At 34.6% G+C, this 19,670-nt stretch overlaps 1 protein-coding gene across 1 annotated transcript; it reads right to left on the reverse strand.

The window, feature by feature from the left end:
- Window positions 1-9,951: 9,951 nt before the first annotated feature.
- Window positions 9,952-18,827, reverse strand: LOC126969803 (protein Rae1). The gene is made up of 8 exons (XM_050815369.1): window positions 18,234-18,827; window positions 17,908-18,000; window positions 16,802-16,879; window positions 14,017-14,112; window positions 13,862-13,933; window positions 13,498-13,773; window positions 12,321-12,527; window positions 9,952-10,124 (listed from the first exon to the last, which is right to left on the reverse strand). Exons 1-8 carry the CDS (start codon window positions 18,363-18,365, stop codon window positions 10,041-10,043), a joined length of 1,038 nt encoding a protein of 345 aa, XP_050671326.1. The 5' UTR covers window positions 18,366-18,827; the 3' UTR covers window positions 9,952-10,040.
- Between the last annotated feature and the right edge of the window lie 843 nt (window positions 18,828-19,670).

Raw genomic sequence — 19,670 nt, forward strand, 5'->3', positions numbered from 1 at the left:
ACAGAACAACGTCTGTCGGCTCAGCTAGTTATCTAATATATTTTATTCAACAGCCCTTTGGCCGTGTTGATAGATTGCGGGTTCGATCTCCGCTGCAAACTGCCCGCGGTCTCGGTGGACATTTTTTTTTAATGAAAATAAGGGAGGAGACGAGCAGGACGTTCAGCTAATGGTAATTGATACGCTCTGCTACTGCTTCACGGCAGAAATAGGCGCCATTGTGGTACCCATAATCTAGCCGGCATCCTGTGCAAAGGAGCCTCCCACTGCTAAATTATTATATATAAGTATAGTAATAATTGTTCGAACTAAGAAGAACTTTAGTATAACATAGTTCTGTTTGTCATCTCTGTTGGTATCATTGAATTACAACATGTGGTAGCTCCGCGGTCTGCGGGAGAGGGCGCGGGGGCGGTACAGGAAGCGCTAACAGCATCAAGTGCGTGCGGCGAAAGCTCCCCCTACCCGCAACGTTCACTTGTTCATAATTTATATTACAATTGGAGAGGGGTCGAGCCCATACTAGTGAGAGGCTCCTTTGCACAGGAAGCCGACTTGACTATGGGTACCAAAACGGCGACTATTTCTGCCGGGAAGCACTAATGTGTAAACAATACTGTGTTAGGTCTGAAGGGCGCCATCTTATGTCTCAAGGTGACGAGCGTAATTGCAGTGCTGCCCAGAATTTTTGAGTTTTTCAAGAATCCTGAGTGTAATGGGTAGGGCGTATCAATTGCCATCAGCTGAACGTCCAGCTCGTACCATCCCTTATTTTAATAAAAAAAATGATTCACCACAATGATGGTGGAAAAATATTAACAGCAACATTAACAAAAAAATTAACAGCAACTAATATTCCTGCCGCCGAATTACACATTCGTATGTCACGCCAAAAATTAGGAAATCATCCCCACAGATGTGTGGCATGCCTAGATACTGCATATTTCAAGGAACTTTCATCCACATACTACCAAGCTGCAGAATTAGCTTCCTCATGTTGTGTTTCCATGTCAATATGACATGGGTACCTTCAAAAAAGCACATACACATCTCTAATGGGCCGGCAAAGGTCATATGAATTTTCTGGTGTTACAAAATAATGTGAGCAGAGTTGATTAATTAACATCACACCTGATGTTAATTAGTCACATAGGACAAACAAAGGTACAGGTACCACCTGTGCCCTTGTTTGTCCTCTCTTCCATTCAAAAAAATATATATTGTTATGATATAGTTGTTAGTAAACAGCATAATCTTTAACTGCCTAAGCACTTACCCTTAAAAGTACAATGAACATTAAGAAAAGAAATGTGGGCCAAAAAGCATACAGACATAAAATAATAAATAAGTATTTACATATTTATTACTGATAAACTGATGCCTAAACTTAATTTAAATCAGAGCTGAAATGAGTAAATGTACACAAAATTTAATAGACCCAGGGTACACCTATGTTATATGCTAACTCTATCCAGACAGACTAGAAAGCTTTCAATAAAATTATTGTATAAATCACACATACACGTTTGTTACTACAAATGAGTGTAAATTAGAGTGCATTTAAGTTTCTAGTATTCTGATTAGCTGGTTAAGTCTGTTAAACCACTTAAAAATAATTTCAATTGTAACTACAGGGCATCTACAGACCAAAGAACTATTAGCTATTCTCTCCAGTGTCGTAGCTCATCAACAAAACAACTTCACTTTGTATTGTGCCCTTTTTTTATGAAAATAAGGGACGAGTTGAGCAGCTGATAGTGATTGATACACAATGCCCAATTCAATGAAGTGCTGCTCAGGATTCATGAAAAACCCTAAAAATTCTGAGTGGCACGAAATTACACATAAATCCTATTACTCCACAGCTGAATATCTAAGTGATAGGACAGCCTGAGACTAGATTATGATTATTTTATATCAATAGCAATGACAGTACAATATTGTATATTTTTATTAAAAAGAATGCTGGCAGAGTTTCTTGTGCCACTTCTTCTCTCTCAGAGTGCCGTATGTTTCCTAAGAGGTAGTAGTATCTAGTATATTAGAAATGATATCAAAAAGAATTCTAAAGAAATAAATTTTGAGCAAATAAATGCCTTTTAATGCCTTATACTGTGCTCGCCACCTTGTGACATAAAATGTTAAGTCTCATTTGCCCAGTAACTTCACTTGCTATGGTTCCCCACTGACAAACTCTATAATAAATACACATTACTGTTTAACACCAGAAATAGGCGCTGTTGTGGTAACCAATATCTAACTGGCATCCGCTGCAAAGAAGCCTCTGACTGGTAAATGGATGATTGTCTTGCCAATAAGAATGATGGAGTTAAACTGTTTATGTGTGAACATGAAATAGACTTCCTCCTTATCTCTGAGGCCTGTATAGCCATGACATGAACGACCCACCTCACTACACCAAAAGCAATGACATTTAAGTGAGCATGATGAAGCATGAATTTCCACAATCAGTAATGATAATAAAACCAGGGATATCAGCTTGTGAAATGCAGCTGTCCTACAGGCCTATAAGCTTCACTCCTGTTGTTTCTAAACTCTGGGAATGAGTCTATCTGGACCTAAAAAATCCCTCAGTGGACATGATGTCCCACAACCTTTTTGAGTTTAGCAAAGAACACTCCAGTCCAACAACATGCTTTGTTATAGCTTATGTCACTGGAAATTGAATTGAAATAGTATCTTTTCTATTTCCTGATCTGGCTCCTCTGTTAATCATTCTGAATTAGTGTCTGTTTATAAATAGATCCTGATTATTGCGATTTAATTGGTTTCATATTAAGTACATTTCAATAGGGCATCAAAGTACGATAATATTTAAACTTAGGGGTTGAATCGTTTGTATGTGGAACTTGTAACCTCTTCTTATATATATGAATAACATACCGGTTTGTATCGTTGAGTTGTCGGTGACAGCTAAACCCGCGCCCCAGTGCAGGACGGACCAGGCAAACAGGACAAGTCCAGCCATTGCTGTTTCCTGCCCTTAGAAGCTGTCGGCGTTACAGCCGGTTCTTTATAGTATACCACTACAAATAACTACATAAACGTAAACAATACACAAATTAAGTATATGGTCCATGTTTAATCTAATGTTTCTATAAAAAAGACACACCATAATATCCTTTATGTTAAAAAAAACATCATTAATTATCACCGGTTTAATAATAATTATTATTGTAACGAAATATTTCAATTACATTAAGGGAATGGAGATATATTAATCTAACAGATTTTTTAAATTAAAACGACACAAACTTAATACACTTCTTTGTTTAGCATGAAATCGTAATTAAACTACAACACCAAAAAATACAAGAAAAGAATTAATACAACTCGAGCCTGATCGGTAATCGTCCGACTAGCAGTAGCAACTAGCAACTAGTAAGTACCTGTAGCAAATAGCAACAGAACTAGTAGCAAAGCAAGAAAGCAACTTCAAAAGCAGCTTTCAAGCTTGCAGTTTGTAAGTTGCAACTTGCAATAGACCAAAGAGTAAAGTAATAAGATAGAACCGAGGACCGTACTAGTGATATTATAGTCCGAGAGCTGGCACCAACTTTTTGGTAGGTATTTGAGGCAAGCTGAAAACTTGTTCCATATCTCTCCTATTATATCACAACTCGGAGCTGCAGACCTGGCTGGGTAAATAGTAACAGTAGCGGGGCTAAATGAACCCCTAAACTTTAAAAATATTACTTTTTTTTTCCAAGAATATGTAAGCGCCAACATGCAATTTTCATAATACGTTGTAGTTTTATATTTAATCACCACAATACCATGCTTATATAGGCGACAATCCTTCCCGTGATGATACACAATTCCCAAGAACCGGCGCAGGTACGTATTTATAGTATGAGTTATTTAATAATAAATAGAAATAATTTTCTAACCGCATTTTTAGCCGATTTCAAAAAGGAGGAGGTTCTCAGTTCGACGGTATTTTTCTTGTTTGTTTCTGTCAAAGATAATCTATATATGTGTGGTAGGTATACTTAACCGATCCCGGCGCTAGGCCGTCCTTGTAATTCCGAGGTACTCCTTGGAATTATATTATGCTATTTGCCAGACATCAGACAGGATTGCCATCTTAATCATTAAGCTAAAAAACTAACTTTGATGTATTTCTTTTTTGCATCCTACCCTTGGGGCAAGGTTTGTTTCCTTTCGGATGATCCTAGTGCCTACGCCGTTGCAGTAGCCGATGTGATACTACAGGATATCGATATTTTTATACCAAGCTCTGTAGTACCGACCGGTGGCAGATCACTGCCCTGGTTCGATGCGTCAGTTAAAGCAGCATCTGACTGCAAAAAACAGGCCTATCGAACTTGGGTTGCGGCGCTGGGCACAAAGGATCTGAACTGCAAAGTTCTTAAGATGAAATATAACCGTGCCTCCAGATTTTTTAAGCGGCAAATCGCCCGTGTGAAATCGAAGCACGTCGTCAAAATCCAAAAATTGTCCATCCGATCCAAAAAAAAGGAGACAGTTCGGATCCGGCAAACTACAGGCCTATTGCAATTACCTCCCTGCTCTCCAAAATCATGAAGAGCATAATCAGCCGCCAGCTCTTGGTATATCTAGAAGGTCACCAGTTGATCAACGACCGACAGTACGGCTTTCGCCATTGTCGGTCGGCAGGTGATCTTCTGGTATACCTAACACATAGATGGGCGGCGGCTATTGAAAGCAAGGGGGAAGGCCTGGCAGTTAGTCTGGATATAGCGAAGGCCTTTGATCGTGTATGGCACACGGCGCTCCACTCGAAACTTCCATCATTTGGGCTTCCCGAGAGCGTTGTCAACGGAAATTGCTCGAACCCGAAGTCCGTGAATGCTGGTGTGCCCCAAGGCTGTGTGCTATCTCCCACGCTGTTTCTTCTGCATATCAATGATATGTTGGTGATCTCCAACATACATTGCTATGCAGACGACAGCACTGGTGATGCCGTATACACGGGCCATGTAGGTCTCTCTCGGGAAATCGTCGAGCAGTGCCGGGAGAAACTTTCTTGGCAAAAATATAGCAGATAGTGTTACAATTAAAGCGAATAAAGCTTATAATGTATTAAAATCTTTGTGTGCAACTTCGTGGGGTGCGGGCCCTTAAATATTGTTAATGAAAATAATAAATACCAAAGAAATGAAAATACTAAAGACAAGGCCGTAAGGCCTCTGGCTATAGCCTGTTTGAAAGAACGAAATAATAAAAAAAAAAATCTTTGGGCCTGGGCAAGAGTTGGAAAAAAAAAAATTAATATTGATGTAATTTAGAGCAAAGTATTAAATATCCGCTGTACAATACAATATTGTATTTAATTTTAAGAGGTAAAATAATTACTAATTATCAAGCCTTTAATTAAATTTTTGAATTGTTGGTTCTCTTTGTTTTGATTTCATTACATAATATTAAAATTGGTTATTTTATTGTTTCCAATATTTGTAAAGGTATGGGTCACGAAGCTCCTTATAAAGTACCACCTTATACTCAATTTAAAATTGAGGGGATTCCACAGTTGGAGGAACTTCAACGAGAACTTGCCAAGAAAGGTCTGAAAGATCCCTGGATACGGTGAGTGCTTATTGCAATCACAAGATGCAAAAGTTCTTGAAAACTTTACACATATACCTGTTTCAATCACAAATCATTGATATATTTACAATCTGATAAAGTCTTTCACAAACATTTTTATGCATCTGTCAGTTTTGTATGTTGTTGATTGATATTGTGCACCTGAGCTAGCTATCATATATTTTTACCTAATATCTGTACAGAGTATTGGGAATTTTCTGGCCTAACGAAACAAGGTTAAATAGTTCCACTTCAAATCGGGAAGTACCACTTAATTTAGACCTATGCCTGTAATTTAATTGCTCCAACATTTCTATATCAAAAATTTACTACTAACAGGCTAAAAAGCTGGTTCCACATAAAGGCATTTAACTACTCATGCACTCTATTGACGTAATTCATATATTTGATGCCTGGGAGGATACCTTACCTAACAATACAATTTTTAGAGTACTAAGTAACAAGTTCGGCCACAGAACTCTAATGCTGTTACAAAATTCCTTTATTTAGCAGTCTTATTTCACACTTGCCTGCCGGACCCTTCTTGCTACATGCCACTGAGTAGCTAGAGTTGATTTTGATCTTTAATCATAGATAATTGGAACAATGAAGCTTGGAGCATGTTCTATAATATTACAGATGAGTCCAGATTGTGAGAATTGCACATAAATGGATATGTAACTGATAATTTTAAGAAGTTGTAATACAGTAGCCTTTTTAATAGGAGATGGTTATGTTTTTATGCACTATAATGGACATAGTCATTGAATACCCTTGAGATCTAGATATAAATGTTATGAGGCCAGCACTCTCACCATACTAAAATATATCTTATATATAAAATTCTCATGTCACAATGTTAGTTACCTTACTCCTCCGGAATGGCTTAACTGATTTTTACCAGATTTTATATGGATATTCAGTAGGTCTGAGAATCGGCTACTATCTATTTTTCATTCCCCTAAATCTTAAGGGTAGTCCATTTATTTTCTTTATTTTATTTGTTATATTCAGTATTGAAAATTAATTAAAAAATTAAATTATCGCCCTTTTATGATCTTCAACTATTTTTGTATAACAAATTTTACATTATTCTGTTCCATCCACCAAACCGATATAGTGTTGCAAGATGGCAATTAAATACAATATATTTGGTAGGTCTGAGAATCAGTTGCATCAAAATTTTAATAATTGATTTTTTTAATATGTTATATGGCAATACAATGCTTGCTGGGTCAGCTAGTATGAATATAAAATGATAAGAAATCCTGTCCCCAACTTTTTTGAGACAATTTAAGAATGTGTTATAGGAAGTATGTTATGCAATTCCTCTAAATTTTATTGGTAATCTGATTAGGATTATATTATAGTTAAAAGGGGCTATACTAGGTTATTGATAGCCCAGATATGGACATGGACTACATAGATATTAAGGTAAAAAAGGAAAAAAAATTGCATACTAAAATGTTTGTTTCCTATAATTTATTTCTTTTTACCTTTATTGGTTATTTATTTTAATTGATCAATAATTTTCTCAATCTTGATGATGAAATCAATCTCAATGTAATTTTAAATAAATAAATAATAAGTAAAAACGAAATTAATCAACAGCTTAATTGTGACAAATATCTTAATTTTGTTTTATACAAACTTTGTTTATTGTGTTCCTATAAATTACCATGTGTGGAGATGTCATATCTGCATGCAACTGTATTTTTCATTATGATCAAGGTCACATTTAATACGTACATAAAATAATAATAGTAGCTAATAACTACCTACCTACCATTGTGTAAACATTAATATTTTTATATTACAAGCAATACTTACTGTAATTGTAAAACAATATATAATATAAATAGTGGAACAAAGCCAAGTGGAGTTATTCTTATTAACAATAGGATGGTGAATAAAATAATCTATATATATATATATATTTATAAAAATGAATTGCTGTTCGTTAGTCTCGCTAAAACTCAAGAACGGCTGGACCCATTTGGCTAATTTTGGTCTTGAATTATTTGTAGAAGTCCAGGGAAGGTTTAAAAGGTGAATAAATATGAAAATGCTGCTTTATTAAATAAAAACAACAAATTTGTTTTTCCTTTGATGTGTCCATACATATTTTCAATGAGAGAATTTATTGACACACCGTTTGACAGTTCTGCTGTGAAACAATTTCATTCTGCAGCAGGGTGCATATTTTTCGAAGTAATTTTTGATGTTATGATATATTATTTACAAAGTCATAAAAAACATTATTTTATTTATTATACAGGGTGTCCCAAAACTCAACGATAACCTGGTACCGGGCGAGAGGCCAAGGTATACCAGTTATGAAAAAAATAAGAAAAAAAATCTATGTCACTTAGTCAAGCGATGATAGACATTTTTCGAAAATGTTAAAAATTTGACACCCTTTGTCGCATTTTTAGGTACTGTGATCGCAATATTCACATTTTTACAGTGATTTTTTTAATAATGTTATCTCAAATAACAGTGCTATTAATGGTAACCACAAATGAAAGTAATAATCATTGTAAACTAAGTAAAATAAATTAAATTTTGGTTGCCCAGCACATTATGCCCGGCCTGTAAGAGAATATTTAAACGAATTATATCCTGGTAAATGGATCGGACACCTTGGACCAATTTCATGGCCCCCTCGGTCCCCAGACCTGAATCCAGTAGATTTTTTTTACTGGGGATGCATAAAAAAAAAGGTCTACTCAAAACCAATTCAAAATGTAACAGAATTGCGCTTAAAAATTGATGCAGCATCAGAAGAAATCAATGCGAGGAGATTTGCAAGACTGCTGAACAGGTCATTTCTGAGGCGATGCAGAGCTTGTATTCGTGCTGGAGGGAAACAATTTGAGCATCTGCTTTAATTTTAGGAGGATAATAAAGTGTTACGATAATTTACCATTTTATTTTGATTAAATTTTCCATGAGTTCCTTTCGCAAAAAATACGAAATAGCAGTTTTGTTGGCAAGAAAAGTGGCAAGTGTTGTACTATTTTGAAACCTAGACTAAATGGACCATCTTTTAAAAAAACTTGCCATAGGTAGTGTAGTACATTTTTTTTCCAACGTAGAGTGTCAAAGTTGACTGACATAAATTTTATAAACCATAACTCGTCAAAATTTAATTTATTTTACTTAGTTAACAATGATTATTACTTTCATTTGTGGTTACCATTAATAGCACTGTTAATTGAGATAACATTATTAAAAAAATCACTGTAAAATTGTGAAAATTGCGATCACAGTACCTAAAAATGCGACAAAGGGTGTCAAATTTTTAACATTTTCGAAAAATGTCTATCATCGCTTGACTAAGTGACATAGATTTTTTTTCTTATTTTTTTCATAACTGGTATACCTTGGCCTCTCACCCGGTACCAGGTTATCGTTGAGTTTTGGGACACCCTGTATACAGAAGAACGTCTGTCGGGTCAGCTAGTTTTCAAATAAAAATATAAGATCTTAACATTTATTGTACAAGGCCATTTGTATACCTTATTTGCTTTGATCAGTTTGTGGATTGGTTCCACCAATTGTTCTAAAGGTCTATATTTAGGCCACGTTCGGATGACAAGCGCTCAACGCGCGTTGATATTTTGTAGTGTTCACAAAGTACGCGTTTGTCAGGCGTTAAATGCATGCCGACCTGTTTCAGTTTGAATTCCACAAGAAGATGGACGTAGAAACAATTTCTTCTTTTCTTGTCATGTCCTTTACAGAATATAAGGACGAGTTCTTTCCAAGCCCGTCTTCTAAATTCTTATCTGAATAATCGCTACTTGTCATGTCCCAAATTGCAGGATGTTTCTCTATTTCATCAATTAATAATGCCATTCTAAAGGCTTCGATTTCTATTTCGGACGATTTCCGGACAAACTAGATGAACCCTAAAATGTCTATCCGCGTCGAAAGCGCGCGCTCAACTGAACGGAAACATAGAAAACCAATGATCTCAAAGCGCGCGTTGACTACAATCGAGTGCTATCGCAGCCTTCAACGTGTGCTTTATTAAAACGCGCACGTTGCAAAACTTAGCATGTGTACGGCCTGAATATAATGTATATAGTTGTAAGCGCGCGTTGAGCGCTTGTCATCTGAATGTGGCCTTAATAATTTCGTTTTTTTTAGAAATGAAGCTTGGAGATATCATCCTGCATTTGGAACACGAGCAACACGTGCTATGAAGGTCTTCTTCCGAGGAGCCCCATTGGGGCTTGCACTTACATTGGTAGCTGTGGGCTTCCAGAAACTTAGTGGTGGAGGTGAAGATCATGGCCACTCACATTAAAAGTTGTTAGTTATTGTGTATATTTATTTAAATAAAAGATGAGACTAGTAAAAATATTTATTTCACTTAAACATAAGTAGTATCACTAGCAGTCTGTACCTTTGTTGTAGATTGCTCACATTGTTCACACCATTCATGTGGAACGAGGTTTCAGATCGTCAAAGCACGGCCTCAGATAGATGTAGGGCTTCTTGGCAGAGTTATAGTGCTCATGTCCCTACAATAACATTATACAATTAATTAAAGGAATTGGTCAAAATAAATAATGGGCTCACCAGTATTGAATCACTATCCAGATTTAAATAATAATTCTAAGCTCTTAGGTAATTTTAATAAACCTGAATATATGATAGAAATCATAAGATCTGCAGAAAATTCTTAAGATTTTGTAATATCTACAAACTCAACAATTTCTCATCTTTTTAGATAACCCTTACTTCTGGGATTAATTACACAAATAAAACTGATAAGAAAATTTTATGAACGAACGACCCGTCGTTCATAAAATCCCGCGACCCGCGACCTCTCGCGCTCTTTCCAACTGAGCCGACTGTTCGAGTGAGTGTTATAAAATCATGTATGCTATGTTCAACTCTCAGGTTGTGGCTTCATCTACAGGATCTAATTTACAGTTAATCTGTTCAATACCAATATTTGCATATTTGGAAAATTGACTTGAGATGTTGCTCTTGCTAAAATGGAACGCGAGAGGTCGCGGGTTCGAGTCATTGTTCATAAAAACTCATTCAATGCAATAATTAATAATAAATAAATAAATCCTTTACTTTGCCAGAAAACATGTACCAATGCATGTAAATAATTTTAAGGTATCAATGTTATCAGCCATTTCTGGCATGCCGAATTACATTATTAATATTATGCAAAATTACATTCATTACAAAATTCTAGTTATTATTATAGTTGATTTAACATTATTAAACTCTATATTTTAAGCACTTAGGTCAATTTAAATTATATATATTTTTATTAGATGTCATTATTTAAAAGACTAGAATTAATATATTTCTTTAATGTCAATTTAATCTAATGTGTCAACATTTTATTTATGGAATAATAATTTATGATGAAATAGAAAGTCATCACAATATATTATGATTTTAAAGTTTTCACTTGTAATAATTCTTTTTTTATTGCTATTCATATTATTATACTCTTTTGATTACTTTCTCACTCATACAACAATACGAAGCTACAATTCAATGGAATTTCTATGATTGAGTTAAATAAATGTCTTCTGAATTTTACTCTTCCAGCTAACATGGAAACAGTTTTATTATTAAAATCATATTTATAATAATTTATTCTTAAAGTTATTATATTTTTTTATAATCAGTAATAAACTGCTCGCAAAATACCTCTGTTTATTTATGGTGTGTGGATGATGCAACTTTTGTACTCAATAAATTATGTTTTGTTTTAATTTTGACTTGTGTAAGACATTGACTATTTGTTGTTTGAGTATTTTTGTTGCAACACTTTACATATTATAATGTAATTGAAATGATTTGTAAAAAAATGAAGCTGTAAATCTTGATTTAAAAGAGTGGCAATGAGTTTCTTGTCACTTCTTCTCATTAGCTATCAAAGGGGTGTCGTTTACGAAGTGGCGGTAAGTTTAATAAGAAAAATAATTTTTGGACATAAGTGTCATTTCCATGATCTACACGAATAAAGTGATTTTAATTGATTATATAAGCTACTATTTTAAAGTGAGAAGTATTTACCTAAAACTCTTAAAGACATTCATTCATTTCCCACCGTGGCTCTCAAATGAATTAAGAAAAGAAGTTTTATTCTATGTACAAATAATCCATCACATTATTATTATTTTTACTAATTCAGATAGCATTAGTGTCTATGTGATATTATGGACATAAGCAGCTACTTTTACCAAATTTAGGCTACATTTGTTACATATGGCAAATTATAAAAAAAGAATATCATATCATAAGAACATCTTCACGATGTATTCGACAAGTGAAAAGAGTACTTGCGGTAGCTTCCTGGCTGTCACTACGTGAGTGCCACAGAGTAGTGGGGGTTAGCATTCTGAGTTATTAAATTAATATTTTTAATAATCATATTTTTTTTTTCAATTTGCCCATTAATTAATTATGAATTATTATCAAATAGTTACGTCAAATTTATATTTAAATGTCAATGTTTTCTGTCAGGTAGGTAAATTCATGTTAAAAGGCGACTTTTTAACAAGAAGTTATTAAAACGCCGCAGAAGCTTAGACGTGTCTTACAGATTTGATGTTCTCAAAGCAGGAAACTGAGAGAAGATCCATCGAAGATTTTGTTCATAGATGCTATATGCCTACACGCGTCAGAATTCCAGAGTGATAAAATTAACGAACTTTACTTTGATAGGAAAAAAAAATGTATACCTTTGACCAGTCATATCCAACTGCATATGCAAAAATTTGACCAGTGTGATTGAAGGCGCATTTGGTGAGGGCCTGGTCGATGGTCTCTGAAGACTTAAGCTTGGTTCGGGCATCTTTGTCCCAGAAGGAGTAAGAACCATCGGAGCCCACTGTGGCCAGTGTGCTATGAACTGGGTGGAAAGCTATGTCGTTTACTGCATAGATGTCCTGAAACGAAATGGATCATTGTTGTTTCTTAATTGTTATATAACTAAAATATAAATTAGATCACATATTCAACGTTAAAAATTATCACCTTTTCGAAAATGTATGCTTAAAATGGACCTGAGGGGAATAGGCACAAAGAACTGAGTGGGCCTCTTTTTTACATAATTCCGTTTCAATTTAATTTATGTATTAAACATCAATAGGGTGTTCACTCCATTCTCAAGATATAAGTTAAGAAAGTTATTTATACACAAATAAAATTTTATGAATGATATGGGGCTGGAACCCATGACCTCTTGCGTTCAGTACGAGTGCTCTCCCAACTGAGCTAACGGTTCTAGTGACGTTTTGTCATAAAATCTGGTATGCTTTGTTCAACTCTCAGGTTGTGGCTTTATAAAATTTTGATTTCAAATTTTATTTGTGTATTAATCCCAGAAGTGAGGGTTATCACTTTAAAAACATAAAAATAACTTTACGTTATTTATCTATCAATCGTTTTTTTCATAAAATATCATTATTGTTACTGAGTTAAAAAGTGAATTTTTTAAACCACTTTTGTATCTGGTTGTCACTTACCATCACAAATTAATAGAAATATAGTAGTAATAAAAGTAATAAATCTCATTACATACAAGATTGTCTGAAGCCATGTGTGGTATCCAATTCACATTTTACTAGCAAAGAGTTTATTTTTAAGCAGGGCAATGCCAGAGCTCATACTACTGGCATTATAAATTAAATTAATACTTCAGCGAAGAGGTAATTACGCTTTGGGATGGCAATCCCATAGAACACCTAAAGGATGCGTTTAGAAGACTAGTCCCACACTTGGAATAAATGAGAATTCGAATATTTAAATTTAAATTTGGAACTATGTTACACCACTGTGTTTTTTTTTAAATGGCCAAGTCTTTAATTGATTGTTGCTATTGCTGTTGTCCACGTTAAAATGTTAATATTCGATCACCTGGAAATTGCCCGTCGAGCCTGCGGAACGGTGGCACTTAAAGGTGAAGTTGTCCTTAGGGTTGGCTGGGTTCACGTACTGGATGGCCACGCGACCTTCGACGCTGCCCAGAGCGAAGCCAGCCGGCTGCTTGGTCTTCTTATCGCGGAACACAGCCACGCAGCGGTGCTGGTACTTGAGCGGTGAATCCACGCGCTTCACCTCAGAGGGTTTGCCCTCTAGTGAGTACAGGCAGATTGCTCGGTCGGCCAGCCCAACGACGGCGAGCGGGTACTCCTGTGAACAAGTGACAGCGTCTCCATGTGCGAATCTAATATTGAAAAATTACCCACGTGTGGTATATGTGGCATGTAAGCATATTCACCACGTCCGCGCAGTAGCAGCGCTCCGTCAGATTGATCGCCATTATGGGCACCGAGGTGCGCGAGTCCCAGAACTGAAACATATATCGGCGGTAGTGAGAAATAATATTACAATTTCAGTAAACTTGAAATACAACCAACAGATTGATGACAATACCTTGAGTGTCTTATCCCAGGAGGCTGTCATGAGGCAGGTGTAGTTGGGCGCCTTTACCCAGTGGCATGTCTTGACTGGCGCGTCGTGAGCCGCCACCTGTCATAACGTTCAACAATTAAAATATTACACACATCAGCATATAATGTAATCATAGTATTGTAAATATAGTTATAAGATTCTGTTTCATTCAAATATTTATCAAGTACAAGCTGACACGGCGGACGTTGTTCTGTACATAATAAACAAAATGATGTTTTCATATGAAATTGTCAATAATATATCATAAGATTAAAAATTACTTCGTAAAATATGCACCCTGCTGTCGTAATGAAATTGTTTCACAGCAGAACTGTCAAACCGTGCGTCAAAAAATTCTCTCATAGAAATTATGTATGGACACATCAAAGGAAAAACAAATTTGTTGTATTTATTTAATTTAGCAGCATTTTCCCTTTTAAACCTTCTCTGGACTTCCACAAATAATTCAAGACCAAAATTAGCTAAATCGGTCCAGCCGTTCTCGAGTTTTAGCGAGACTAACGAACAGCAATTCATTTTTATATATATAGATATTATATATACAAAGTTAGCAATGGCAACACGCAGTGATTAAAAAACCTTTGTCTGGAGATACATACATTGGTATTTGGGACAAGAAAAGAAAGACATTTTATAGAGCTTACCGAATGCTGCTCACCCTAGTTGGATTCACTTGTGACCTCTATAGCTAAATTGGACCTGCCTAACTGGATCATTTGTCCAAGGTACATAAGAAATACTTTTCAACAATTTCGAGAATAAAGTTCTCCTTGGGAATATGTACATTACATTCCTTGTGCTGCTGTTTGGGGTAACTGGTTGAGTTTAATGATCAAATCTATCTTTCTATGTATCTTATATTGATGCTCTATTGGTAAGTTTCTTGCCACATCTTCTCATTAAACCTCTCATTTCCAAGAGATTTGTGAGGGTAAATGTAACAGTTTGAAATTGATAGATGTTATTTTTGATCTCAAAGAATTATTTTGTACTTTGACCAAGATCAGTTAGTTCTAAAGGTGTTTATCGCTTAAACTAATAATTACTCCACAATAGCAGTTACATAATATTTATTATCAATATATTTTAAAGAAATACATTTAACTGTGACTAATTTTAAAGTTCTTTACAATTTGTTATTTTTAAAGTGATATACTTAACTTATTTCTGGGATAAATTAAATTTGTAAACAAAATTTCTGAACGATGCGGGAATCCAACTCGCGACCTCTCGGATTCTATCCGAGCGCTCTTCCACTGAGCCTACCATTCGATTGACGTGTAGTTCATAAATGTTGGTGTCTCTTGTTCAACTCTCAGGTTGTGACTTCATCTGCAGGATCTACTGATGTCACTCGAACGGTTGGCTCAGTGGTAGGACGTTCGGCGGAAACCAAAGAGGTCGCGGATTCGAGTCCCACATCGTCCAGAAATTTTCTTTAATTTAATTAATCCCAGAAGTGAGGGATAACAGTTTAAAATGCAAAATATGCAAATATTGGGGTTGAGCAGGTTATCAACTGTAAAGTAGACCATGTAGATGAAGCCACAACCTGAGAGTTGAAGAAGAGATACCAAATTTTACTAACCATACATCACTCGAACAGTTGGGCCAGTGACCTCGGACGTAACCCGAGAGGTTGTGGGTTCGAGAGCCGCATCATTCATAAAATTTGTTTACAAATTTAATTTAACAAAAGCAAAATAGAAACTACAAAAGTAGCATAAGACTGTCTTATGAATCACCAAATCCAGAAAGAATTATTACTAATGTATTGATATTTACTAATCTGAGAAGTAACACATACCTACATTAGTTATATTATTCACACACATTTAACAGCCAATAACATTATTTTGAAAGTTAACTGCCTTTACATTAAAAGTAGTAATTAATTTCAATAAAATGCTTTTTATTTATTTGATCATACAAAGGTCAAAAATGTCAGGATAAATAAATAATCTATATATATAAAAATGAATTGCTGTTCGTTAGTCTCGCTACAACTCCAGAACGGCTGGACCGATTTGGCTAAATTTGGTCTTGAATTATTTGTGGAAGTCCAGAGAAGGTTTAGAAGTCGAAGAAATATGAAAATACTCGGAATTAAATAAAAACAACAATTTTGATTTTCCTTTGATGTGTCCCCCGTCGTTCAGAAATCAAAATGAAAGAGTAGTTTCAAATGAGGCAATTTAATTTAGAAAGGAAATTTAATTACAATTTTTATATATTTCTCAGGAGGTAATAAAACTTAATTTTAGCTAACTTTTTTATTTTTATTTTATTATGATTCAGCATTGAAAAATACATACAACTTCAAATTTTCACTCTTCTACAATCAACCCCTGTTTAATCACGATTTTTATATTATTTTGTTCCTGAGAACTGAATAATTAGTAGTACGATAATTTTATGTACAATCTATTTGGTAGGTCTGAGAATCTGTCATCTATTTTTTATACACCAAACATTTTAATTATTATTTTTTTTTACCTTAATTGGCAATACAACATGTGCTGGGTCAGCTTGTTAATAATAAAATGTTACTTTAACACAAAAACTGATTGTAAAAATAAAGTTACAAATACACCCGTTTTTATTCATTAAATACTATTTTATTGAAATAAATGTATGTAACTCAATGATAATCAAACAAAATAATAATAATAATAAAGTAATTCCTGAAATGGCAAATTCATATTGGACAAAAAAAATCTTATTATTAGAGTAAGTAATAATTCACCTGCACAGCAGTATTGGCGGCCAGGTCCCAGCACTTGACACTCTTGTCTGTTGAAGCCATGAATATTTTAGAACCATCCTGAAATTTTAATTGATTTTGTACAAAAATTTGCTTTCAATCTTTTTGAGTACTTACTTAACTAATAATACCTGTGAAGGTATGAAACATTTCCAATTATAACGAAATTTGACATTCAATAGTTGCTTAATCAATATAATACTTCAGTTATTATGACATGTCTTTCTTATTCATGTTAGCATTTTTAAAATTATAGAACCAATAATAATGCTGTAATGGAATAACAAGTTTGAATGTGTAGTGGTGGATCCACACTACATCCAATATTTTATATGACAAATACACAGTATATAGTGACTATAGTGGTGTATATAGTGACAAGATGATTGAGATGCAGTTCATCCTATTTTAAGTGATATGCCCTGCCCATTTAAATGCAGTAACACTCAGGGTACTTGGTAGCAACCAAAATTCTGGGTGGCATCCCAATTCCTCTCATCACTTTGAGACATAAGATGTCATGATGTCTCATTAGCTCAGTAATTTCACTAAATACATCACTCTAAAAACAGAAACAATTATACTAAGACAACCAGTGGTTAATGACCGTGCCTACTGAGCTAGGCTGAGGGTTTAAATCCCTGTAGGTGCAAACATTTATATGAGGGATATGGATGTTTGTTGCCTTGTCATGAATGTTTATAAGTATTTATGTATGTTTAAGTATATTGTATTAAATATATTGTTCTCTTGTTTTGGCTATGCTTAGTTTGGGGCAAGATAATTTGTGTAAAAGTGTGTCAATATCATTATACTAATGCACAGTTTCACCAATACAGGCATTACCATTATGTAGGTTACTCTGGCACATCCATATCCATATTAAATTGAAAGGGAATGGTAATGATGGCAAGTTTGGTAACAGCTGGTTACTTACCAGTTCATTGCGCATATTATGTACTAATTTCAAGAAATAGCCCACTTTTCCAATTCTTTGATTGAATGGGAATGTGATATTATATGAAGTTATTTATATACAGAATATTTTAAAAATGTATGGTCTATTTCTAAACAATATTAGTACTCACATCAAGCCAGGCAACATCTAGTACAGGACCACCTAATGTTTGAGCTGCTTTAGGAACTGTCTTTCCTGACTGCTCCACCTCCCATATCCGCACCTACATCAATTTTACAATTTAAATTAAAAAATATAACATTGAAATGTTTTTTGAGGTAATTAACATCCATAGTATTGATGACAAATTTGAATAGTTCAATAAGTAGGAAATTTTCAGATATTGCCTAAACTGTGTTGATATGCAATTGGTCCTACAGTAGTAACAGTACTTGAATATTTTTATGTCTGGCGATTTTATAAAACAAAATGTGATTAAGTTTAAATGGTACATACCTGGGAATCCCAGCTGCCTGCTGCGAGAAAAGTTTGTGGTATGGCAGGTGGTGAGAACTTTAATGCAGAGACAGTATCCTCTGGTGGTGAAACTACCTCTAGGTCCTTGTTTGGATTGCTCCCGCCAAACATATTGCTTTACTTTTAAACACAAGATATTATTTAACTATAAATGCATAGCTTAACTAATTTGAACTAGCCGGAAGAAATTAGTGTTATCTTAGTAATTGGAAGAAAATTTTTTTTTGTTGCATAAAATTACAATAGTTTTTCATATTCTAAGTAAAAAGGATACCTAACCTCAATCATAAAACATTCATCGTAATTCGTATTAAATGTCTACTCTAATAAAGATTTACAACCGTGAAGCCTGAGGTATACCTAATATTATCCTTTACAATAATTTAGATAAAGCATACGAGTTGTGATGATAAGAGTGTGTCCTGAAAATGGTAGGCACTAGGTGCCGTATTGTATTTATTTTAAAAAGTTAAAATGCCGCAGTGATAAGTGATAGCCCGCGTTAACCTATAAAATATATTTTTTCCTATGCTTCTAAATTCAAAAAATTAACTCCAAACTTGTTGTCGGTTGTCACCTGCACCTCACTTCACACTTGTCAAGTATAGCCCACAGAGTACTTTTAGATTGCGTGAAAGTATAACTAAAAGTACTCTGTATCAATTCCATAGCCTAGTATTATATTATTGTAAATTCAGGAAAGTTTACCATAATATGGGCAATGGCGCCCGTCTGCGCATGTACACTCATGAAGAAAAGACTTTCGTCTTTAACATTATTATATTTGTAAGTATAATAATATAATCTCTCAATAATATAATATAATATAATGTCTAATAATATAATATCTCTCGGATTCGATATCCATATTGTTGAAAGCATAATTTTTCGCGGCGGCCATCTTGAATTTCAAAAATGATCCCAAATTCGATCTCTGCACCCCCGAGAACCTCAGATACGATACCCATATTATTAAAAGCATAATTTTGCGCGGCGGCCATCTTGGATTTCAAAAATGATATGAAAATCGTTCTCTGCACCCTCGAGGACCTCGGATACAATACCCATATTGTTGAATTCATTATTTGCTCGGTAGCCATTAATAAAGGCTAGAGAGGTCCGGAGAGGTTAGCTCTCTTTGCCGCACGCCGCACTCTAATCTCAAGTCATTAGAGGTGGTGTCGCCCCATTTTACATAATTTGTTTGGTTTTCGTACCAGTAACTCAACAGATCTACAGTTGTGTGTACTACTTTGTGTTGATAGCTATCATAGTTTTACGATAATATATAACAATTCATATAAAAAAGCCTAGTTTTCAAAAAACAAATCTATCCAGATTTTTTTTCGTAAAACCAAGTAAGCATGTCATAAAATTGCAACCGTAGTATTTGTAGAAGTATTTTAAGTAGATTTT

This window comes from Leptidea sinapis, chromosome 19 (genome assembly GCF_905404315.1).
Source record: "Leptidea sinapis chromosome 19, ilLepSina1.1, whole genome shotgun sequence".
NCBI classification, from domain to species: Eukaryota; Metazoa; Arthropoda; class Insecta; order Lepidoptera; family Pieridae; genus Leptidea; species Leptidea sinapis.

What these genes read in the sequence shown, in the direction of transcription:
- LOC126969803 (XM_050815369.1), bottom strand. Translation starts at nt 18,365, where the DNA reads ATGTTTGGCGGGAGCAATCCAAACAAGGACCTAGAGGTAGTTTCACCA. An exon ending in TAGATGTTGCCTGGCTTGAT is followed by an intron (nt 16,880 to 17,907) that starts GTGAGTACTAAT and finishes TTAAAATTTCAG; the next exon opens with GATGGTTCTAAAATATTCAT. An exon ending in TTGGATATGACTGGTCAAAG is followed by an intron (nt 10,125 to 12,320) that starts GTATACATTTTT and finishes ATGTTATTGTAG; the next exon opens with GGACATGAGCACTATAACTC.